This window comes from Pestalotiopsis fici (assembly GCF_000516985.1).
Source record: "Pestalotiopsis fici W106-1 unplaced genomic scaffold PFICI_Scf_4, whole genome shotgun sequence".
Classification (NCBI taxonomy): Eukaryota; Fungi; Ascomycota; class Sordariomycetes; order Amphisphaeriales; family Sporocadaceae; genus Pestalotiopsis; species Pestalotiopsis fici.
The window spans coordinates 3,850,951-3,873,986 of NW_006917094.1; the positions used below are offsets into that span (position 1 = coordinate 3,850,951).

The window sequence follows — 23,036 nt, forward strand, 5'->3', positions numbered from 1 at the left end:
ATTTGATGCGTTGATGCGTAGATAGAAGAAGAAGCATCAGTGGCAAGATATTGTTTCTCGGGCTAATGCTAAAAAGAGGATCCACATCGTAAACAACTTCTACATTGACTTTCGTTGCAATTCGACCTGCCAATGACAGCAGTGTGTCCTCCATAGTCCTAACTCATAGACCAAACCAAATTGATGCTCCAATGAACACTGATGCTTTTTACTTCATGCTGTATGCTATAAGTGTCATCACGTCATATTCATATATATATATATCCGCGTGAAAGAAAATCAATTACGTGGTGCCCCTAGGGAGCTCATAGTAGAATCCTGGCTAAGTGTATATCCGCAACTTTTTTTTTCTCGTCCTTTAAATGAAAACGCCCACGCCTTTTGCTTTTTTTCTTCGAAACCACTCACTTCAACTTCCCATAGAAGTAGCTTTTACTTTTTTTNTTTTTTTTTTTTTAACTATCCGAGAAATCATGCTTTATTGCTGGTCCTGGACCGTGCCGTCTACCTTTCTCTCCTCAAGGTAGTGGTCCGCAACGAGGAAGGCCATCTCGAGGGCCTGCTTCTCGTTTAGTCGCGGGTCACAGTGGCTGGTGTAGTTGGTCGACAGGTCGCCCTCGTCGAGGTTCTGGCTGCCGCCCATGCACTCGGTGACGGCGTCACCCGTGAGCTCGAGGTGCATGCCGCCTAGGTAGCTGCCCTCCTCCTTGTGGACGGCCAGCGTCTCCTGCAGCTCGCTAAAGATGTCGTCGAAGCGGCGCGTCTTGATACCCGAGCTGACGGAGCGCGTGTTGCCGTGCATGGGGTCGCACTGCCAGATGACGGTGCCGCGGTACTCGCTGCTCTCGACGGCGCGAATGTGCGCCGGCAGCAGCTCGCGCACCTTGGCGGCGCCGTAGCGCGTAATGAGCGTCACCTTGCCGACCTCGCGGGACGGGTTGATGGTGCGCAGGAGCTCCAGCAGGTCCGACGTGGGCGTCGTGGGGCCGACCTTGACGCCAATGGGGTTGGCGATGCCGCGGATGAACTCGACGTGGGCGTGGTCAATCTGGCGCGTGCGGTCGCCGATCCAGATAAAATGTGCCGAGGTGTCGTAGTACTCAAACTTTTGCGTCTCGCCCTCGGCCGGGTACCGCGGGACGGCCAGCAGCCGGGTGAGGCTCTGCTCGTACTCGAGCAGGAGGCCTTCGTGACTGGTATAAATGTCCACCGTCTCGAGGTTCCTGGCCTTGTCGGCGCCAATGGTGCGCATGAAGCGGAGGGCCTCGGTGAGGAAGCCGACGGACTCGGAGTACTTGGCCTTGAGCCTCTCGTCCTGAACGTGGCCGAGCTCCCAATTCATAGGCCGGTGCAAATCAGCGATGCCGGAAGAGATTGCTGCCCTGATGCAGTTCAGCGTTGCTGCCGAGTAGCTGTAGGCCCTGGACATAGTGTCAGTACGGTAGGTTTCTTATGTATTAGAGAGGGAACAGTTGATCCATACTTGACTAGTCTCTGAGGGTCCAACTCTCTCTCGCTGAGGTCGAATCCGTTCAGAATGTCTCCTCTGAAGGACGGCACCTGCTTTCCGTCGACTGTCTCCATGGGGCTGGACCTGGGTTTGGCATACTGGCCAGCCATGCGTCCAATTCTCACGACCTTTCTGTTGGTACCTCGAATCAACACCAGACTCATTTGCAGCAGGAGCTTCAGCTTGGACTCAATGGCATCCTGGCGGCAGTAATCGAAGAGCTCGGCACAGTCACCACCTTGCAGCAGAAAGGCTTTTCCCTCGGCGACTTCCTTAAGCGACTGCTTGAGCTTCTCAATCTCGTGGGGGTGAACGATCGGGGGCAGCTGATCAAGCTCGGCTGTTGCCTTGTGCAATGCCTTGATGTCCGGGTACTCGGGACATTGTTTGATGGGCTTGGATCTCCAGGAATCGGGCTTCCAGTTGTCGGCTGTGTTGATGGGTATGTTTGTCTGCACACCGTTTACGGACGCCATTTTTTTGGTGACTGTTCTTGTGGGTGTGGCAGAAGTGGCGATACACTAAAGAGTATGTGGGATTTCAAGATGAGAAGGCAATTCTGCCTAGTTTGCGTTTGTTCTTTGAGGAAAGAAACGTTTGCAAAATCCTGGACCGATCAATGGCTGGGAAAGACAGTTGAATATATGCAAAGTAGGGAGCAATGTCTGGTTCAGGATGTGGGAAAAAAAAAAAAAAAAAAAAGAGAGCGTCAATGGTTTCGGAGAATATCAACAGAAAAGGTGGCCTGAATTTATACGAATCTCAGAATGGCTTGGAGGTACAATCACAAACGAACTTGATCTCCTCGGTGTATAAATCAACGGTGAATGGAGAAATATTTTGTGTGTGACAGGACAGAATATCGGACGCAAACAATTGATGTGTGACGACGACCTTTTCATATAACAAACAAGATGAGTCAACGGTCGTGTATCGGTAAAATGACATGAGAGTATAAAATACCTTATTGCACATCTACCCACAGATTGTGTCATGCACCCACTGAAGACCACCGTAAAAGGGTCCCTGTCCCAGCTCGAGTGCGCCGTAAGTCTGGTGCTCTCTGGGACGCGTAAAGCCAAGGGTGACCCCGCCAAGGCTAGTAAGCTACCCGTACCTTACCTAACATGCACCACAGTAAGCCCCACTACGGGACGATCAAGCTGCTTGGATGCCACACCTTTTGCTCGAGCTTCACCACCACCTTTACGTATACTTACACGCCACGAACTTCATCAGCAACCGCTCAGCGAACCAACAGTAACCCGTCTTACGAAAGATCCTGGCATATCCTCACTCGGACACCACATACGACCCTGACGTCCATCTCGAGTCCACGCAATGGCTGAACCCCAACCCCCCAATGTCGTTGAGGGTGCCACGACTGGCGATGTCGAGGACGAGGTCCAGGCCAAGGCCAAGTCGGCAGAGGATCGAAAAGCGGCTGCCGCCATGTCGAGACTCGACGCCAACGACGAGGGGTCCAGCTCAGCACAGGTAGACCAAGATGCGGCCAAGAAGGCGATGCAATCATTGGGCGGTGCTGCAGCAACCAAGACAGAGGTTAAGAAGGTTAAGGTCGATGCGGCCGATGTCGCGCTGCTGGTATGTCCCAACATGGAATTATGATCAAACGTCCTGAATAAATGCAAGACAATGCACGGATATAGAGACTAACATTGGTGGTTTACCAGGTCAATGAGTTGGACCTCACTAAGGTCAAGGCCACCGAACTGCTAAAGGCCCACGAGGGAGACGCCGTGAAAGCAATGAGGGCTTTCATCTCAGCGCCCTGAGAACTTGTACAACCGCTATGAGACTTTACCGGTAGTCCTAGATTAAGCCAGACAAATTATCGATGATGCCCACCTGTTCGAGGTCAGCAAAGCTCTGCTCTATGGCTGGAATTCAGTACCGCTAGCCAGTATTCCACACCCTGACAGGACATGTCAGATCAGATGAGGCAACAGCATGGTGGATTAGCAACATCTGCCAAGGGGACCCTTAACCTGAGGTTCTAAGAAATGTATTTCTAAAACTCGTGTGCTCTTGATTCGGGTATCATCTACGTGTATGAGAAAAGGAATTCTGACGTCTAGATAGTCTTAAGATCGCATAAAATGCGTTGCTTTGGCACACGTTGGCTCCCATAATTCTGTTTCGTCTCCCATGAACCACGAGCCACCGCCCCTGGGTCGATTTCGGTCCGGACCTCCACCCGGTGGACTGGGGCCCCGATGAGGTGGACCGCCATACGGGCCGTAACCACCATAGCCGCCGTGTGGTGGATAATGTGGACCCGGGAATGTCCCGTTGCCTCTTCGAGGGGGACGAGGTCCTCCAGGGCCTCCCAATGCCATCAACGGCCACATTGGAATATAGCAGCGCTCGTCCCATTGGCAGACTTCAGAGCACCCTGTGAACTCATCTTCCCAGCCCAACCAGGCCATGAGCTCTTGGAGGCCATCGTTCCAGGTGCGAGCAACCTGTGTGTAGCGTTCCTGGAATACCGCGGGCGAAGGCAAGTTTCTATCAGCTTTATTGAAGTCTTCAGCCCAGAGACCCTCGATCTGGAAACCAATGGTCAACAAGACGGAACATATTGCACCATAAGTTTCTTCGATGGCCCAGCGCAGATCCTCCTCTTCGGGAGTGAGCTCGAAGCCTTCAATGGGAGCTAATAAACGAGTATATCGGTAACGACACCGTGCATAAGTCTGGGAGTATAGTCGAGACTCAACTGTCCAATCGCTCGAGTCAGAAGACGATGGGTACTCGAGAAATGCGACATAAAAGGAATGACTTTGAGCTCGCATAGTGGACATCCACGACTCGATGGCCGTCTCATTGTCTGCATGCTGAGAGAACGAGTCCAAAAGTTGTGTCATTTCTTTGAGGTGGATTCCAGTGTTCTGGGTTATTTCATTGCTGATGTAGACCCAATCAGCCCCCGAGCAGTCATTGCTGCCCTTTAGCAAGTTCTTCAAGGCATGCTGAGAGTTGTTGCGCATCAACAGAGCCTCTTCGCTTGTTACGTCTCCGAGATGGTGGTAGCGTCGACGTCTTCTCAGGTCAGCTAGGCCCGTTGTTCTATTTCCCTCTGGGCCTTCACCTTTCCAGTATCCCTGGGCCGTCAAGTTGTATAGCTCTTGCTCTCCCTCGGCCCGGACGCGGGTCAAGTTGGCGAATCGTGGTGAGTAGTATGACATGATGCCACAGTTGCTAGCTTTTGCCCGTACCTCGCCAAGACCAGGGCCCTGTCTCGACTTCCCGTAATGGTATGTAGCGCTGGAGAACCAGCCCCAGCCCTGTGACCTGAGAAATGGTTCTCGGTCAATCTCCCATCGCCAGTTTGGTGGTCTCGGCGGGTCTGTGGGATCTGTCGAATGATCGGTTCGGGTTGGCAACGGCGGCAGGGGATAGTATGAACTTTCCTGCGACTCTGCTTTCCTGGCAGCTATCCGATCATTATCTTTTTCCTTGGGGAGTTGAGGCGCCGTGACGTTGAGGTGTGTCAGAAGCCGAAGGCTCGGACTTGTGAAATCACACCAAATCATCTCGAAGCCGGCATTCATTCGAATGATACCCTCATAACCCCATCCATCTCCTCTGAGTCCAGCCGACTCGAGCCAGTCGCAGAGCCCGGTAGCACGGGCGTATTCAAGGTACAGTCCCCAGCCGTCGTGAGGCGGACCCGAGATGTTACCAAATACGTGAAGCATCTGCGTATCCATTTGCCCCATACCCATCAGTGTGGCCGACTCGCCGTCAAAGTATAATGCCTTGACAGGCTTGGTCGTCTGATAGGTAAGCATGTGGGAGTTTCTTGTGCTCCCCATGATTCCATACGACATTTCTCTGTGTAATTTGTGTTAGCACTCGAATAATCATATCATAATTCTTGTTTCCAGGACAAGAAGATGGGCGAGGCCCTACATGTCAAAGGCAAGCCATTCTGGACTGGGAGGTTGATCGCCATCTAACCGGCCGTGGTAGAATAGAGTGTAAGCCGGAATCTCGCACGGCACAATATTGTGACCGTTGGGGAAGAATGTATTTCCCCATTGTTGCAACAGTGACGAGACAGATGAGAACAGGTATGGTGCCGTGGAAGAAAAATTGAGCCTCCATGCAGATGCAGATGCGGCAAAGTTGTCGGTTGTTCCCTGCGATGCATCATTGCCTAGTAGCGGTTTCTGCTCTGTAGCCGCGACGGACTCTAGTAATAGTAGAGTTGCAAACGCAGCTCCACATTGTTTGATTGCCCACATCTTGGCATGGCATATACTTGTTTAAATGAGAATGTATAATAAAAGATCCAACCAGTGGATAACTTTTTGATTTTCGTAGAAGAGGGAAGGGATTCTTCATCCTCAGCCTGAAGCAAGCGATAAGGGAATCGAATGGGTGACGCGGCCCCCCTTGCTCTGAAGGGTAAGCGCCGAAAAGCACGAGCCACTTTTCTGGTTGGCTTGTCTTATAATCGATTATAGAATTCACGGATGACAATATATCCGTAGGGAGTTTTATTGCATGATCTGGTTATCTCTTGGTATTGATAGACTAATTATACCTAGCTTGTACACCATAGAAAGTATCCTAGGCGGATTCGATACGGTATGAGGAAGTTCAGGCTTCTCTTCACCCATGGCTTTTCCTTCAAGATGCCCTCTCAATTCGTGATGGTCGGTATTTCATCTTGTGAAGAGTCCACACCAGATTTGATCAAGGGATATCCACGGTTTTGTATGTCTGACCCTCAGTCAGGTATAATACCACTTGTTCCGGTCGACTCAATAGGTGAGAACCATGACAAACGGGGTCAGCAAGTCAGCTATTGACAACCCGTCTGGGTGCATCATTGACCGAACGCGAAAGTCTTGGGTGAATATTTGATAGTGTGATCGTTCGAACCAGTAACGTCGTACCATAGCCTATCTTTTTGGAAAACTTATGCCACTTGCGGTATTATGCCAAACAAGGCACTCGAGTTATAGTGATATACCGACCCCTTTGTTTCTAGGCCAGCGCGCTAGCAAATGAGTCCCCTACTAACGAATATTGCTAGTGAATCGTCGAGGTTGACGGAGTTGTGTAGATTTGCTGACGGATTAATCGGGCGGGTGAACTTTCCTGGGGTTTCTTTCTTTGATCTGTACGTCAGAGGGTATCTTAGGGTTGTCTTGGAAAATCGAGGTACACGGCTTCGTCGGTTCATAGCGGGATTTCCTTCCAGGACCTTGTCGGTATGACTACGGCGAAGTTTTTTTTTTTGCCATACATCTATTCCACCTCAAGTAAGGACATTCTTGAATCCCATGTATGCAGAGTTGATATCCGACTCCAACTCTCGAGATTGCTCTTCGCTCAGCTCTTCTGTAGCTTTCATTTGGTTCAACGTGATCAGCCATTGGATAATCTTGCCCCGATTTTCAAAATCTCGATCCGTAACTTTATTGACGCTTTGGATAACGTCGGTTAAGAGAGGGTGAAGTTGATCCTTGGCAAGCAGGCCTAACCGTAGGGCGTCTAGGAATGTAATGAACTCCTGCGTAGCCTCAAGGATGAGAGCGCCAGATTTGTTGCTGGTACTGGCAGCGGGCGCCGGAGCAGCACCGGCTGAAGCGTCCACGGCGGTCGCCGGCATACCAACCTTCAGACGTTCTGTTGCCCTTGGCACTTCCAAGTCCCACTCGGCCTTGAACTCCTCTAGGCCGACGAAGCGCTTGGCTACGGTCTCATCTGCGAGTATGGACTTGTACTGCTTAAGCGAGCGCTCGCATATTTCTGTGTAGTCGGCCTCGGGAATTGCATCTTTAAGAAATGCCTTCTCGAGCTCATCGAGTGTGATGATAATGGAGAATATCTCAGCTAGTGAGTCTTGCAGATCCCGTTCGGCTCGGGTCTCTGCCAGCTTGACTTCCTGTATACGTGTGAGCCTTCTACCAGCCCACCCAAGATCAAAAGTGCTTTTACCTCGTCCAAGTCAATGGTGGCTGATAGGTTTGAATTTGGCACATAACTATGAGGGGTTGGAGCATATGCTTGTCGCGAAATCATGTTGTCTTTATGGGGATTTTCTTGTGCTACAAGTATCGAAATCGAAATGGGTTTCTTGAATGCGTGATTCCTTCAATATGGTAGCAGTGGATGAATACGCGTGAATATTGTAATGTTGCTCGCAGTAGTTGTACAGTCCCAAAGGGTTCCCCGTGTGAAATGGCTGGAGACCATGTGCATCAATTGGAGAGGGACCATGGTGGGGTGCCTTCAGGGAGCGGGTCCGGGTCTGGGTACGTACTGCAGCTAAGGTAATCGTGGTCTAGATGATATGGAACGATAACGATAAGCCCAAAATTTTTGAACTTTTCTTGGGCAAGCCGCAGACAATTGGAGAGAGCCCAGTCCAACTTTCAGAGGGGCTCTTCACTCTCTCATATTGCAACACCATTTTGAGATTGCCCGCCACTGCAGCTAGCAGTCGATTTTTAAAATGGCCGGCGCAAAGAAGAACTTCAAGGCGACCAAAAAGTTCGAGTCAAAACATCTCAAGGGTGTTTTGGACCAGAGAAAAGCTGCTGCAAAGATCAAGCAGCGCCAGCAGGTCAAGAACAAGAAGCAGTCCAGGCGCGCCAGCGATGCCGAGTTCATCAAGGGCCCTGCCGAGGGCGAAGCGCCCAAGAATGCCAAGGGCAAGTCCACAACTGCAAATGTCGGCGAGATGAGTGTCGACGACTTTTTTGGCGGTGGTTTCGAGATTATCGACAAGAAGCAACCAGGAAAGAAGGCCTCCAAGAAGCTGGGCAAGCGAAAGCGGGACGAACCTGCAGAGGAGGACGATGAGAGCGGCTCCGAGCTTCCCTCGGAAGACGAAAAACCAGCCGACGACGACAGTGACGATTCCGGTGACGAAGACGAGGACCAAGATGTTGGCATGAGCAAAGAAGCCATGGATGCGCTAGCAAAGGACGATCCCGAATTCTACAAGTTCTTGCAGGAGAACGACCCGGAGGCTCTTGAGTTTGACAATGCCGATCTGGCTGAGGTTGACGAGTTGAGCGCCAGCGAAGAGGAGCAGCCCAAGAAGAAGCGGAAGAAGGAAAAGAAGGTTGCCAAAAAGGACGAGTCGGAGGACGAGGAAGAGGAAGCAGACAGTAACGAGCTGACACAGGCCATGGTTGCCAAGTGGAAGAAGTCCCTGACCGAGACCTACTCTCTGAGAGCGGCGAGACAAGTCGTTCTGGCCTTCCGATCTGCCGCACACCTCAACGAGACCGACGAGGAGAACCGGACATCCCAGCGATACACGATTTCAAGCCCGGCAGCATTCCACGATATTCTCATTGTCGCCCTGAAGCAAATTCCAGAGGTCTTGCAGCACCATGTACCCATCAAAGAGACAGCAGGAGGCAAAGTGCAAGTGCCGACAGATTCCAAGAAGTTCAAGGTTCTGTCTCTGCTGCTGAAATCTTACACTTCAGCAATACTGCATCTGCTTGGCACCTTGTCCGATGACGCCACACTGAAGCTCACACTGGCCGCACTGGAACCTCTTGTGCCCTACCTGTTGAGTTTCAGGAAACTTCTCAAGAACCTCATCAAGACGGTGGTCGACTTCTGGAGCCAATCCACAAGCAGTGAACCTACCCGTATCACAGCCTTCCTGGTCCTACGGAAGCTGGTTGTCGTTGGTGACAAGGGAATTCGCGAGGCCGTGCTGAAGGCCACCTACCAAGGCCTGATCTCAGGTTCGCGCGTCACCAATGCCAATACTGTCCAGGGCATCAATTTGATGAAGAACTCGGCAGCTGAGCTTTGGGGCATTGACCAGAACATTGGATACACGACTGCCTTCAACTTCATCCGCCAACTTGCCATTCACCTGCGCAACAGCATTGTACACAACAAGAACGACGCATACCGGAATGTCTACAACTGGCAATATGTGCATTCGTTAGATTTCTGGTCCTATGTCTTGGCAGAGCACTGTAACTCTCTTAGAGAGAGTGAGCTGGGCAAGGAATCTCAGCTCAAGCTGCTCGTCTACCCATTGGTTCAGGTAACGCTGGGAGCCATGCGACTTATCCCTACCGCAATCTACTTCCCGTTGCGCTTCCACTTGACACGGTCACTCCTTCGTATCTCCAGATCGACTGGAACATACATCCCCTTGGCTTCTGCACTTCTGGAAGTGCTCAACTCGGCAGAAATGCGGAAGTCGCCAAAGGCAGCGACCATTAAGCCACTGGATTTCCACGTCAACTACAAAGCGCCAAAGACCTACCTTAGGACAAGAGTGTACCAAGATGGTGTTGGTGACCAAGTCGTTGAATTGTTCTCGGAGTATTTCGTGCTTTGGTCGACGAATATCGCTTTCCCAGAGTTTGCGCTGCCGGTGATTATCATGTTGAAGCGATGGCTCAAGCAATCACGAAAGAAGACTGGCGGCAACAATAACAATAAGCTTCGATCAGGCCTTGTGCTGTTGGTTCAGAAGCTCGAAGCCAATGCCAAATTCATCGAGGGCAAGCGTGCCAAGGTTGACTTTGCCCCTCGAGACAGATCGCAGGTAGATGCTTTCCTCAAGGATTTCGAGTGGGAGAAGACACCAATTGGTGCCTACGTCGTTGCTCAAAGGAAGGCCGGTACAGAAAAGGCCAGGATGCTTGAACAGGCGCGCAAGGAAGATGAGCGAAAGCGAAAGGAGGAAGAGCAGGAGGCTCGGCACGCCAATGGCGTCGAGGATGATGATGACGATGAAGATGAAGACGTCGACATGGAAGACGAAGAAGATGAGGACGAGGACGAATCATCTGAAGACGAGGACGAGGAGGAGGATGAAGAAGATGAAGATTAGATTCAGGGTTTGCTTAGGAAGCGTTCCATCGACGAACTTGTAGACTATGCAGCAGACACCACTAAGTCTGGTTCGTCCGTAATTGCAATTTCATTTCAGTCACCACGGGAATAAGCGGAACATTTACCAATAGCAATGCACTACGAAACGATCAGTCAAGGACCCTTCATTCAGCCATGTTCTCGTTTGTGTCCTCTGTTAGTTGATACTTTGACGCTCGGAAGGAAAAAATCGATGCCTCTCTTCTCCTAGCTGTGACGTAGCGCGGGAGTGTTTGCGCCGGCATGACCGATGTATACAATCCCGGCGTCTGGACACCATAGCTGGTTGTCAGTGAACCCTCACAACCCACGTGATACCTCTCATACCGCTGCGAGTACCACCGTTGCTCTTCTTCGGTAAGGCAGCCGTACTGGACAAAAATGTTGGTCTCGGGCGGGCCGCAGAGGAACTCATAAAAGAACTTGATGCTCGAGTGGCTTATCACAATAGCATCGAATCCACCATTGAAATAGTCTGGCAAATGTGAACTCGAGAGATGCCTCTGGAGCCCAACAATGACGGCCCGCCGGATGTTGTGTGCTTCTTCAAACTCTCGAATTTCTTGAGCGGCCCCGGAACCGCTCATCACGGGCATGCTAACATCTTGTCTGGTTTCAGCCGGGCTCTTGTGTATGGCAAGTAATGGTGGAACGAACCCAAGAGAATAGACCGGAATCGGCTTGGCTCTTTCTTATAAGCATTGACTGCCTCGAGTCCATTTTCTACCAGTTCAACCGGTTGATACAATATCTCACAATATCTGCCAAATATCTGCCAAGACGCACTTTGTATCAGCCTCCATGCTTGCAATTGAGGAATTCATGAACAAGTAAAGAACAAATCCGTACCTGACGTCGGACGTCACTGTGCACAGCAATGAGAAGGGTGATGCCCCCGGGCGCTGAAGGAGCGCTGCCGTCATTTCCGCTCTGAACGCCCGAGGACGACTCCATGTTCGACCAAGTCGGCCTTCAGATCAACAATTGTGTAGAAGAGATTCGAAATCGCAACCTTGAGCAGTTTTTGAGAGGCCTGGGAATCGATGATGGGTAGATGTGTATGGATGAACGGAGGAAGCGCCAACCCGAGCTTAAGCGCCGAGACTCGATGCGGGTCTTACGTTTTTGGGAGTTGAGTGGCTGGAAGCTGGTAAATGCTTCACCGTTGCAGCCAATTCCTCTACCGTGAAATAAATCATGAAAGAAATGTAATTTTTTATTATTAAATATCCACATGATGTTTTTCACTTGAACATGAATATTTAAATTCACTGACGAACGAGCATGAGCGAGTACACTACAAGTAGCTTTGGGAGACTGTATACATTCCATCTTTAACGGTCCGCTCTGTCTTTGGCACATACTACACCAAAGCCATTACATTGTTAAGCGGAACTTCAAGATATCCCTCTCGGCAATGTCTTTGCTCTTAGCCTCAAGCTCCTGCATATCCCAAGCAACGCTGACGAATCGTCCTCCGAGCCATGGCCGGTGCTCTTTTCCAAGCCACATGATCGTGTCGCCACACAGCTCAGGCTTATCGGTCAAGTATTCATGTGTTTCCTTGGGCACTAAAAGAAATGATGGGTCAGAAATCTATAGATCAGGATTACGACATCTGTGAGGTTTACGGCCAATAGTATGCCTTACACACTCAAGATAATATGTGTGTCGGGAGAAAGTCATGGCATGCGAGGATGTAAATATACTTACTGTTTGTAGCCAACTCTGTCATTACGCTTCCGGGATGGATGGCAAAACAAACCAGTCCCTGGTCGCTGTATTCGGAGTTGATAAACTCGGCAAGCCGGCATACCTAGAAACTTTGTCAACACAAGCAAAAACAATCTGGTCGGAAAAGCAAAATGACTAACTGCAAACTTTGTTGTCTGATACCCGGACGCACCCGGCCAATGCACGATACCTCCATAAGACGAAGTGAGTATGTTTGTCTTCAAGTTGCCTTTGAGCAGAAGCGGTATGAAATATTTCGAGCAAAGATAAGTGCCCTTGATATTGATGTCCCAAGTCTTCCACCTGTTTATGTACTCAGATTAGTCCAAGAGGAACACGAAACGGGCTTGGATACTTGAAAATGGATTCTTGTGTCACAAGATACACAAAGAGGTTAAGATACAAGAATTGCTGTCAGTGGTACTAACCATTCGGTAGGATCAGAATCGGCAAGGGGCTTCCAGTCTTCCAGATAGCCTGCGTTGTTGATCAAGACATCAAGAGCGCCGCCAAACTCGCGGGTGACCGTCTCGGCAGCGGCTCGGACACTGTCCTCGGAAGTTACGTCGACCTTGAGGCTGAGGACCTGGGGGGCAGGCCATTGCGGGCCGGCCGCCTCCTTGAGCTCCTTTTCGATCGACGAGAGGTCGGACCGAGCGGCAATGGCAATCTTGCTGCATCCCGCGGCGGCGTAGCTCAGCGCCGTGGCCCGGCCGATGCCCTTGGAGGCTCCCGTGATGAGGACCGATCGGCCCGACAGATTGGCGTTCTTGGGGGAGATGAAGTCATATGTGTCTCCGTGCACCGTCTCGGTAAAGGACTGGAGAGCCCTGAGGTTTTCAAAAGCGCTCGGTATGGCTGCCGAGTTTGAGGCACTAACGAATTCGGCCATGTTTCTTTATTCTTTCTTGGGACTCGAGTGATGGCATGAATCCAAACACATTACTGGCAAAAATACTTGACTATACAACATCTCATATACCCGAGGCGATGTGGGTCCAGCACGCCATGACGAATAGACGGTGTTAACGGCTTTTATTCCCGAACTCTGCATTCATTTATGCACGGATTGAACTTTGCTAATGGTCAGTAATTCTTTGCCAAAGCCTAAGCCTTGCTACTTTAGGGAAATGTTATCTCCTGTACAGATCGGCCTTCAGGGGGGTTTAATATCATCATACTGACTGATATGACTTCGAACATGTTGGATGATGTGGAACATGCTGTTGCCTGAGTCCCATCCAAATACTCACTCTTTCTTTTCTTGGGATCTTCCTAGCTCAGTAATAATATTTTCTCATATCGAAGGGATGTTTTCCCTTGCGATACAGGCTTGCAGCAATCGACCAGCAAGGTGAGCATACTTGTTATGCAATGATGACGCCGCGAGGGAAACATGATGCGGCAAGATGCAAAAGTCGTCAGTAACCATCTCGTGAGCACCACAGGCCGCTAGTTCACAAGTGCTTATCTGTGATATGATTCGGAGTTTGGCGAGATAGACTGATGCCAGGCGCAATAACTCTAGTGTCGGGAGCTCTTATACTAGCAAACACTGATTTGAACTTCAGTCACTGATCCTAATGTTGTTGTACGAAATATTAATAGAAACCCGTTTATGACATTGTTTAATTTGGCTGCAAAACTGCCGGTCTACCATGGTCTTGATGAATTGTATTGAGTGCCTGTAATTAATGATTTGCTCAAATAGCGAGTCAAGATATATATTACTAGAGTTGTGTAACCCTGGCATCATGGTTGTGATTGACAACATGATCCTTCAACTGGGATCGGCTGGCCCTTGTGAAAAAGGTATTTGCAGAGTTTATCTTGGCGAGGATACAGCTTCACAAGTCATTTCCGGCAGATGTTTGCAAAGAATCTTTGGCCAAAGATCAATGTGCAGGATGTAAAGTGAGTTTCCTGCGTTTTCTATTCTGGTATATGCTTTTACGTATGTACCAAGTCAGAATTAATCTGCTGATATGTTTGGTTTTCGGGTTTAATCAAAACGTGGGCATATCTGGCATATCTCGGACCTATTATTACCAAACCAGGTCGGGCCGTGGCAAGTTGCGATCATTTGTGCGTCAAGCTAGACGTGTGGAAAACCTTTTTCTTCCCCCCTTGTTCACTACGAAGCCAAATTCTGTCCAGAAAGGTGTTCTCCGCTTATAACCTGACATAAAGAAGACACTTTCAACAATCCACGAATCTACAGGCCACAGTGGTGCAGTGGAAATCCGCTCAGCTCATAGAGAGCAAGCACACGAAGGTCTCTCTTCTGGCTGGGCCCGTCCTCCCCCAGCCAACTTTTTGTTCGATTCCTCCGTCTCTCTTTGTATTTTTTCTTTTGTTGGGACTCTCCTAGTTACTCTTTCCTGACTACTACAATAGGATAGGTCAGCCATATCTCAGTTGTTTTTGAAAACGTGGCCACATTTACGATCGATAAATGTTTTGTATCAGTAATAAAAGAAAGAGAAAAAGTTGCTCAAGGTCGACTGTTTGCATTGTATCGTAGAGGGCATTTGCGCCAAGTCTTACTGACATTTATTTTGTGAAGGCTTTTACTCCCTCATTTCACAGATTCCCTCGCTGAACGTGGGTTTATCAGTCATTGAATGCCCGCAGCTGAGCGCATTTATCATAACAGCAAGTGAAGCACTTGGCTATATATATATATTCTTGTTGATTGGACGATGGTATAGCCGTTATATCAAAGTAAGGAAGACTAGGTAAATAGAAAAAATTCAATCCTTCTCGTATCCTTTATCAATATCGCTACCGTGTTGAGAGTCAAGACCGTTATGCTCTTGAATTGCCAAAGATCGCGAGTCTTTCTGCACTACTCAGAGGCCTGCGGTTCAGAACGCACCCGCCCTTGCCGTCGTCAGTGTATTGAAGAGCAGAACCCAAGTTTTCAAGGCAAAAAGCACCAAGAACCTTGCCACTCATACAAACTTTGAGCCAATTCCCAGTCCCATCCTCGAAAATTCGTTCGCACCTCCAAAAGTTGAAGCCTCTTCTCTCTTCATCGCGAAACCAGCCCAAATTCTTGAGCTCATTGGGCGAAACTGGACGAATTCCTGTAGGGAACCCGCCTTTCAATAATAACAAGGAAACTTCTCCATCCCTCACAATCCCAGGACAGAAGACCTGCTCGACTTTCAACTTGATCGACCCCATTGAACGGTGGTATCGATCCAATGCATCTTCCCGTTTCACTCTGTGCCACTCCTTGCACAGCTGCTCGATTTTGATCGGGTCAGCATCTCCAATGACCCAGTGTATGTAGGCTGCTTTCAAGTGCCCACTCTCTCTCGATTGCTCGAAACGCTGAAGCCATTCTCCATCCGGCGTAGACAGCGAAGTTGCTGTCGTAGCACTATTGACCATTTGTTTGACGATTTTGGCCCAGAATGACTCGGCAAGCTCATCAATAAATCTGGGTTTTCGGTAGAATTGTGACTTGGAGCATTTCCACAGCAAATACTCTTTGATAGCGAACTCCATGTCCTTGGTCCAAGGCTCCGCTGGTTCGTGAGCTGGATCAGATGAGGGTGGCTGAGGGACCGATTCGAGGTATTCTTGTCTTATCTCCAGAGCCAGAGCGAAATACTTCGACCTCCAACATTGTTCCTCCACAGATTTTAGTGCGAGAGAAATGCGTTCATCCAGCGGCTTGTTTGAGAATTGCCAGCCATCGAATTCGACGCATCGTCCTAGAACGCTCATCTCGAGCCACTGCACGATCTCCTCTTCTTCGGTCAATATCTGCGCGGCGCTCTCCCACCCGTTGTCTTTTATGACGCCGTACAGAATGTCGTTGAGATATTCCCGGAGTCGGCCGTCGAAGTCGAGAAGCCTCTGGCGGACTGGGCCACCAGGACCAGATTGCTCCAGAGCTCTGACCATTTCCCTCATCTGATGACCTTTTCGTTCGTGATCACCTCGCTCCTCTTTCATCTCTTCCCATTTCTCCCCAATCTCCCGGAGATCGCGCAATTGCTTGACTCTCTCGTTCTCTTCAATTACAAGGCTCCTCGCGAAGGAATCATCGATAACATTGGAATGATCTACGTCTTCGCTTTTTGCCACGCCTCTCTTCTTGGTCACCACTTGTGCGTCCTTGGTGTCACTGCGGCCCGTCTTCTCGGGATCAGAATCGCTGTCACCATCACCATCCCCTCCAGGCCAAAGAGTCCCCTTCCTTCTGCCCCGTGAGTTATTGGGCTTCTGCCTTGTCTTTGCAGCTGGGCGGCTATCCGGTGGTGGATCAGGAGAAACGACTCGATCATTCCGTCTGGCGACATTTACGGGAACTTGACGATTTGCTGGAATTGGTCCAGATATGTGGTCTTTGAGATCGATGCTGGCACTACGTGCCTCTCGCTCTTTAGCCTTGGCGATCTTGAGCTTCAAGCTGGTTATATTAGTATGAGCATCAATTGGGATCTCTGGTGTAGATTCCATGGTATTGATAAGACGTTTTGAGTAAGTATAAGCCGTACAGGTTTGTTAAAGTCCCAAATCATGAAATATTGGTACTCATTTGTGAGAAAGACAGAGTATTAATCAAAAAAGTACACACGCGTCGAGAGTAGGAAAACTCAAAAAAAAAAAAAAAAATTCGTCGTCCGCGCGGTGGCCGGGCGCCTCTGCTTCGCATTCTGCCTTGGGCAAATTTCACAAGAGCCTTGCCATCGGATTGTGGAGGGTGGCAACCTATGTACATAGGGTGGCTCATGAAGCACTGCCACTTTTTATACATGCACGTATGCAGCAAATTGTAGCGTGTCGTATAACGATTGGACCCCACGCCGCTGTTCTCCCTAGCACAGTCGAATATGTGCCTCTGCTCAAATTCTACCCTGTGGGTGGACGCCTTGCGCTAATGTATTCAATTAATCGTCTACGATGATCATCTACAGGCTTAGGAATCATACATCACCTGTCCGGCCTTGGCTGTTCATGCATGCTTCAGACCAGTGACCTTCGTTGAACGTTTTATTCTCGTGTGATTCTGCAAAGGTTACAACAAATTGAATATTGGACATCTTCAGACACAGACGTTTTCGGGGCGGCAATATGGCGTCCTGCGACAGCAGGCAGTCAACACTGGCCACTGAGCAAGAGATCGAACTCCGTCATTCACTTGACACGGAGCCTACGGATCTAGAAGTCCAGCGTAAACCCTGGAAGTACGTTGGTTATAGAAGATATGCAAATTTTCTGGCATCTGATGACGATCTATTTGTCTTGCGGCGTTTCAAAGATCTGAATATTCGTGTCGCCTTGCTGATGCAGGACAAACTGACCGAGCTTGAGGAGGAGTTGAACGAGCTGGATGAAGCCTATAGCCAAAGGAGTGCAGTGGATATTCATAATGGGACATTTCGCAACGATGCAGAAGATCGAGAGGAATTGTTGGAGAAGATTTCCCAGGGAATATTTCGGTATAGTGAGTTTCTTCTTTTTCCCTTACACACATACCATTATTAATTGACGATGTTCAGACCAAGTCCTTCTACAGCAATCCGCACTACAAAAATACCCTCAAGCCTCTAATAGAGACGTTAAAAATATCAGAAACTGGCACGAGAACCACGGCTTTGAGGCGATCGCACGATGCGAGCAGAACTATCTAAGTTTAGATAACGACCTTGTTTCTGTGTCGCATAAAACCAAAACGCCGTTGCGCCGTGTGATTGATGGCTCATTCCGTCTCCGCACTCTATCCTTCTGGAAAGACAAAAAGCGGGAGCCCTCGCTTCCACTATACGATGATAAATACATATCATACTACTCTGATAAACGAATCGATGGGTTTGTCTCGGGGTTCATCGTGTGTGTTGGTTTGCTCATGCTGATCGCACCTATTTGGATCCTCCAATCCCTACAAACTCTACCGATGAAGTTGGCTGTTATTACAATCTTCATTGTTGCCTTCTTGCTGATCATGTCTTTCGCCATGGTTGCCAAACCATTCGAGGCCCTCGGGGCCACGGCAGCGTAAGTCAAGTCCCCAATCTAGGTACCGAATCTGGAGCAACAAGCTGACCCAGGGAATTTGCAGTTACGCAGCTGTTCTTATGGTCTTTCTACAACTTGGATCAGGCGGAGGCTAAGGTCTATAGGAAGCATCCGGCGTTCACCAGACAGGAAAGGGTGCACAAGAGACGCCAACGGGTCGGGTAGGCACGGTATACCATCATCCTTTGTGTGAAACTTTTGCATCCTCCATACACATGACCATAGTCAAGCTTCGCTTGGTAGAATACACATGCCCTCTCTCGGCTGATTATCTGTGTCTACCAAGAACTACCTTGATAGTGAATCTCATGTTTGGTAGGGCATTTTATCCACTCCCTACTTTGATCACAAACATACCCCAGAACAAATCGTGGTATCAGGGGGAGGATATCGATCTTCGTATGTTCTTGAAAGCCTGATTGATTTCAGCCATACCCTTTGATATTCATATAAGGCATGAAAATAGTCCGCTATTCGCTGCACAACTCTTACATGATACAAGGCAAGCGGTCTGGCATCCAACATGTATGAAAGTGGCGGAACGTTTCGTTTTATTCTGCTAACGGTGATTACCTACCCAAGGGACATTCGCCATAAAAATAATCCTTCGATTAGTAAAGATTCATTCAATGGTATTTTGAGCCTCTTGCCATTTACTTTCGTGAGTAAGTGAGTGAGACGCATATACAAATTCCCATAAGCTCTTCCAATATCTCCAGCCCGCTCGCGCACTTGGGGAAAGGCCCCCGGCCCCCCGGAGCCGACGACCATTTTAGGCTAAATAGGATACCACTAAAGGCAGCCGCCCAGCACCGGATGATTGAATCAGATCCACCACGAGCAACAGCATTCGCCTGTATCTCTAGCAAAGTACCGATCTACCCACATGTACAAGCAGGTTTTAAAAGTGGCCGAAAAGGAAGAGACGAAATATTGTTTACTGCTGCGCCAATTCAGTTGTTATCTAGTAGGAAATAGCTTGAATAGGCGGGTGATGAACCAACAACTGGCCTAAGAAGAAGGACTGTACACATTCTCACGGTACTACGACGACTCTGATTCGTGCGCTTTTATCATGTTTTGTGACAAGCTTCGCCTCAAACAGGCCCGTAGCTCAAAGTGTCATGGATATTGAGCCAGGGAACATATCTTAACAAGTATACATGTTTAGCATGATATTATCCCTCAACTTCCTTTTCTTTTCTAATTACCTGCTCTGCCTTGTCCTCTTCTCGGGGTCCTTTGGCATATACCGAGTCACTTGCATGAACGGCACACGCCTGCATATGATAGACAGGAAACCCCTCTCTTGAAGATACCCGTGATACATAACTCAAAAGGTCACCAAAAAAAATGTATAAGAAGAGTTTGATCCCGCATTTCCGCAGCGCTCTCTGCTGGTTCCCGTCACGTCCTCTTTCTTACTCCAACTCTATTTCTCTGCAAACTCGTCTGAAAACACGAGGCTTGCCAAATCAACGCTGCAGCATCGCTGCCGTACTACCACAACAGAGACGTTACAATCACACCGAGAGACGCAATATGACGGGCTCAACTATCAAGCTCAGCAGCGGCTATGAGAGTGAGTAGTCCACATTGCTGAGCTCCCTGGGCCAGATATAGTTCGAGTTATTGAAAAGGGCTGACAATAACATCTTTAGTGCCCCAGGTGGGCTTTGGGTTGTGGAAGGTTGACAACAAGATATGCGCCGACACCGTTTACAATGCCATCAAGGCGGGCTATAGATTGCTCGACGGAGCTTGCGGTAAGTAGAAAAAAGAAGAGCAGACCTTGCCATATTCGTCTCCTCTTTCTCACCTCCGAAATAACAATGATGCCCTCCACTACACAATGTCTTACAGCGATGACGCCAAGACTATCTTTCTACTCTTTTCTCGCCAGCAAAAGCACCGAGTTGGAGGGGGGAACAAGAAGGGAAAAAAAAGTCTTGACGTCCATCGTTGAACCTACACTTCTTGTGACTTGACTTTTGGCAATTACCCCGCGATCGAGAGACCCTGAAGCCCGCTTTGTCTATCAAACCGGAGAAACGGTCTTGGACCCTATTGGCGCCCAGAGGAGGGAAGCTCCGCCAAGCTCTATAGCGACCAGGGGTTTGAGACATTGCGGCTCCGGTATAGTCAATCTATTGGCATTCCTGCATCTGGTTCAACACCACGTGCCACATTTCACACTGACTAATTTTGAGTGACGTTTTTTTTTTTTCGGTTCATGACTGACTCAAAAGTTTCCTGTCTACAGACTACGGAAATGAAAAGGAATGCGGCGAGGGCGTCGCCCGTGCCCTCAAGGAAGGCCTCGTGAAGCGCGAGGAGCTCTTCATCGTGTCCAAGCTATGGCCCACGTTCAACGACCCGGAGCAGGTCGAACCCGTGGTGAAGCGGCAGCTGTCGGACTGGGGCATTGACTACTTTGATCTGTACCTCATCCACTTTCCGGGCGCGCTCAAGTTTGTCGACCCCTCGGTCCGCTACCCTCCGGGCTGGCACCACGACGGCAAGTCGCAGATTGTCAAGTCCAAGACCACCATCCAGGACACCTGGCGGGCCGTCGAGGCCCTCGTCGACGCCGGTCTCGCCAAGAGTATCGGCATCTCCAACTTCCAGGCCCAGCTCATTTACGACATGCTGCGCTACGCCCGCATCCCGCCCGCCACGCTGCAGATCGAGCACCACCCGTACCTCGTGCAGCAGGAGCTGCTCAACCTGGCCAAGGAGGAGGGCATCGCCGTGACGGCCTACAGCTCCTTTGGCCCCGCCAGTTTCCTCGAGTTCGGCTTCAAGCATGCCGAGGCTCTCGTGCCGCTGCTCAAGGACGACCTGATCACCGGCATCGCCAAGAAACACGGCAAGGAACCCTCGCAGGTGCTGCTTCGCTGGGCGACACAGCGCGGACTGGCTGTCATTCCCAAAACAAGCCGTCCCGAGATCCTGGCGCAGAATTTGGATGTCAACAGCTTTGACCTCGACCAGGAGGATATCGACAAGATCTCAGCCAAGGACTCTGGTATTCGCTTCAACCAGCCCTCGAATGTAAGCAAATTCCTTAATTGTGTGATCACCAAGCAGGCCCTTAATACAACTATGCTGACCACTGTGTAACAACAGTACTTTGACACTCAAAAGATGTGGATCTTTGGTTAAAATAGAATGGCGCCTTGGAGCCAGAGTATACTTTGGGTACGAGACCGACTGTGACTGAAGAATACTTATATGGAACAGTCATAAAGTAGAGAATAAGAAGAAACGTGGGTGGACTTGTATCACCGCATTATCATGTGACAACACAGCCAGAACATAAAATGATTCGAGGCTTGGCGTGAACCTTTGATGTCATTGAGGCAAAGCTGTGGAAGAACTCGTCAATGAAACCTTCTAAACCCATCATGGCGTATATTCACCATATCGGAAATGGCGATGCAAATTCAAACCCCCGAACGCCTGGCTATGCATTAAGAAAAGGCTTCTTCCTTTAGACCAACAATGTAAGCTAGATCACGATGTCCTGACGAAAGCTGTGATCCAAGTCAGCTTCTACAAGAGTTTTCATGAAAAGAACAGATATTGTAGCACTTACTGGCGTCAATCTGCTGCACTTGCGGTAGAGCAAGTCGGACCTTGTTCCTGTATAGCGCTGGCTGGCGCAGCTGCAGAGGGTTGCCCTCGAAATAGACCGTCGTTAGATTCTCCTTGTCCTTGAGAGCACGTTCGACGTCGGCAAAATCCCCAATTTGGTTGTAGCTTGCCCAAAATTCTTCGATCTCTTTGAGACTCTCAAGGCCTTTTAGGCTTTGGATCATGTTATTGGAAACATCCACGACCTTCAGGTTGGGGTTTCCATCCAGACCCTCCAAACTTTCCAACGCGTTGTGTGAGATGTAAAGCTCCTCAAGCTGTGGCGCTTGACGGAGAGGTGTTAGGTCCTTTATCCTGTTGGACTGGATGCTTAGTAATCTCAGCTTGGGCAAACCAGACAAGCCCTTGATCTCGGTGATCTTGTTCTTGGCCAACCAGAGCTCTTCCAGGTTCTTAAGAGTGTCGAGGTTCTTGATCTCCCTAATCCTGTTTGATCCCAACTCAACCTGACGCAGGTTCACCAGAGTTTCTAGACCCTCAATCTTACTGATCTTGTTTGCCACGAAAAATAGATCTTTGAGCTTTGTCAAGTGGTCAATGTGCTTGATGTGCTTAATCTTGTTGAAACTGAGATCCAACGTTGTGAGGTTTGTCAAATCCTCCAAGCCTCTGATGTGCGCAATGAGGTTGTCGTAAAAATCCAGCTCTTCGAGAGTAGGGCCAAGCGGGGACAGGCCTTCGATATGCTGAACGAGGTTTTGGCGGAGGCATAGGCGAGTGACTTGCTTGAAGCGTTCGAGATGCAAAGCGGGAATGTTTCCAATACGTGATTGTATGAGGGCAATATCCTCGGTCTCGGGGTCTTCATCGTTGAGCAGATCTATAAGACGGAGCAGATTAGTCACATGCAGGGGGGAAGTAGGAATAGGCAGCGATTTGATTTCACAAGAGCTCACCTTCGTCGGCGGCCAATTCTTCGCCTGGCAAGACATTCTCGTCGTCTGAGTATTCCGGGTCCGACAGAGCCTCAGGGTTTTGTATGAGAGCGGCACGGTCGACACGGAGCTTGCCATCCCAGCCTTTGCTATCTGTCAGGGCTGGGCTGGCGTTGCCATCGCCGCGTTCCGAATGAGCCTCGTCCTCTACCAGTTCGATGTGGCGGCTGGGCGACTGCGGAACATTCTCTTCAGTAGTTGCAGGCATGATGGCGCAGTTGATGGTCGATATCGAGGGTATCGTTGAATCAGCTCCCGCGAGTTTG

At 49.5% G+C, this 23,036-nt stretch overlaps 11 protein-coding genes across 11 annotated transcripts; 4 read left to right on the forward strand and 7 right to left on the reverse strand.

Moving 5' to 3' along the window:
* Nucleotides 1–478: 478 nt before the first annotated feature.
* On the reverse strand, nucleotides 479–1,986 carry PFICI_07148 (Phospho-2-dehydro-3-deoxyheptonate aldolase; the record flags this gene model as incomplete). Its single annotated transcript, XM_007835729.1, has 2 exons — nucleotides 479–1,421; nucleotides 1,484–1,986. 2 exons carry the CDS (start codon nucleotides 1,984–1,986, stop codon nucleotides 479–481), a joined length of 1,446 nt encoding a protein of 481 aa, XP_007833920.1.
* An 865-nt stretch (nucleotides 1,987–2,851) lies between these two features.
* On the forward strand, nucleotides 2,852–3,306 carry PFICI_07149 (uncharacterized protein; the record flags this gene model as incomplete). Its single annotated transcript, XM_007835730.1, has 2 exons — nucleotides 2,852–3,115; nucleotides 3,205–3,306. The coding sequence occupies 2 exons, from the start codon at nucleotides 2,852–2,854 to the stop codon at nucleotides 3,304–3,306; spliced, it is 366 nt and encodes a 121-aa protein (XP_007833921.1).
* A 309-nt stretch (nucleotides 3,307–3,615) lies between these two features.
* PFICI_07150 (uncharacterized protein) lies at nucleotides 3,616–5,781 on the reverse strand (the record flags this gene model as incomplete). The annotated part of the gene is made up of 2 exons (XM_007835731.1): nucleotides 3,616–5,368; nucleotides 5,447–5,781. 2 exons carry the CDS (start codon nucleotides 5,779–5,781, stop codon nucleotides 3,616–3,618), a joined length of 2,088 nt encoding a protein of 695 aa, XP_007833922.1.
* Nucleotides 5,782–6,803: 1,022 nt separating this feature from the next.
* On the reverse strand, nucleotides 6,804–7,570 carry PFICI_07151 (uncharacterized protein; the record flags this gene model as incomplete). The annotated part of the gene is made up of 2 exons (XM_007835732.1): nucleotides 6,804–7,433; nucleotides 7,487–7,570. The coding sequence occupies 2 exons, from the start codon at nucleotides 7,568–7,570 to the stop codon at nucleotides 6,804–6,806; spliced, it is 714 nt and encodes a 237-aa protein (XP_007833923.1).
* A 433-nt stretch (nucleotides 7,571–8,003) lies between these two features.
* Nucleotides 8,004–10,367, forward strand: PFICI_07152 (uncharacterized protein; the record flags this gene model as incomplete). Its single annotated transcript, XM_007835733.1, has 1 exon — nucleotides 8,004–10,367. One exon carries the CDS (start codon nucleotides 8,004–8,006, stop codon nucleotides 10,365–10,367), a length of 2,364 nt encoding a protein of 787 aa, XP_007833924.1.
* A 166-nt stretch (nucleotides 10,368–10,533) lies between these two features.
* PFICI_07153 (uncharacterized protein) lies at nucleotides 10,534–11,004 on the reverse strand (the record flags this gene model as incomplete). Its single annotated transcript, XM_007835734.1, has 1 exon — nucleotides 10,534–11,004. The coding sequence occupies one exon, from the start codon at nucleotides 11,002–11,004 to the stop codon at nucleotides 10,534–10,536; it is 471 nt and encodes a 156-aa protein (XP_007833925.1).
* A 781-nt stretch (nucleotides 11,005–11,785) lies between these two features.
* Nucleotides 11,786–13,034, reverse strand: PFICI_07154 (uncharacterized protein; the record flags this gene model as incomplete). The annotated part of the gene is made up of 4 exons (XM_007835735.1): nucleotides 11,786–11,979; nucleotides 12,122–12,224; nucleotides 12,283–12,445; nucleotides 12,571–13,034. The coding sequence occupies 4 exons, from the start codon at nucleotides 13,032–13,034 to the stop codon at nucleotides 11,786–11,788; spliced, it is 924 nt and encodes a 307-aa protein (XP_007833926.1).
* A 1,916-nt stretch (nucleotides 13,035–14,950) lies between these two features.
* PFICI_07155 (uncharacterized protein) lies at nucleotides 14,951–16,618 on the reverse strand (the record flags this gene model as incomplete). Its single annotated transcript, XM_007835736.1, has 1 exon — nucleotides 14,951–16,618. One exon carries the CDS (start codon nucleotides 16,616–16,618, stop codon nucleotides 14,951–14,953), a length of 1,668 nt encoding a protein of 555 aa, XP_007833927.1.
* A 615-nt stretch (nucleotides 16,619–17,233) lies between these two features.
* Nucleotides 17,234–18,161, forward strand: PFICI_07156 (uncharacterized protein; the record flags this gene model as incomplete). The annotated part of the gene is made up of 2 exons (XM_007835737.1): nucleotides 17,234–17,606; nucleotides 17,662–18,161. The coding sequence occupies 2 exons, from the start codon at nucleotides 17,234–17,236 to the stop codon at nucleotides 18,159–18,161; spliced, it is 873 nt and encodes a 290-aa protein (XP_007833928.1).
* Nucleotides 18,162–19,720: 1,559 nt separating this feature from the next.
* PFICI_07157 (NAD(P)H-dependent D-xylose reductase xyl1) lies at nucleotides 19,721–21,343 on the forward strand (the record flags this gene model as incomplete). The annotated part of the gene is made up of 4 exons (XM_007835738.1): nucleotides 19,721–19,760; nucleotides 19,840–19,944; nucleotides 20,442–21,232; nucleotides 21,308–21,343. The coding sequence occupies 4 exons, from the start codon at nucleotides 19,721–19,723 to the stop codon at nucleotides 21,341–21,343; spliced, it is 972 nt and encodes a 323-aa protein (XP_007833929.1).
* Nucleotides 21,344–21,694: 351 nt separating this feature from the next.
* PFICI_07158 (uncharacterized protein) lies at nucleotides 21,695–22,978 on the reverse strand (the record flags this gene model as incomplete). Its single annotated transcript, XM_007835739.1, has 3 exons — nucleotides 21,695–21,714; nucleotides 21,777–22,655; nucleotides 22,732–22,978. 3 exons carry the CDS (start codon nucleotides 22,976–22,978, stop codon nucleotides 21,695–21,697), a joined length of 1,146 nt encoding a protein of 381 aa, XP_007833930.1.
* Nucleotides 22,979–23,036: the final 58 nt, after the last annotated feature.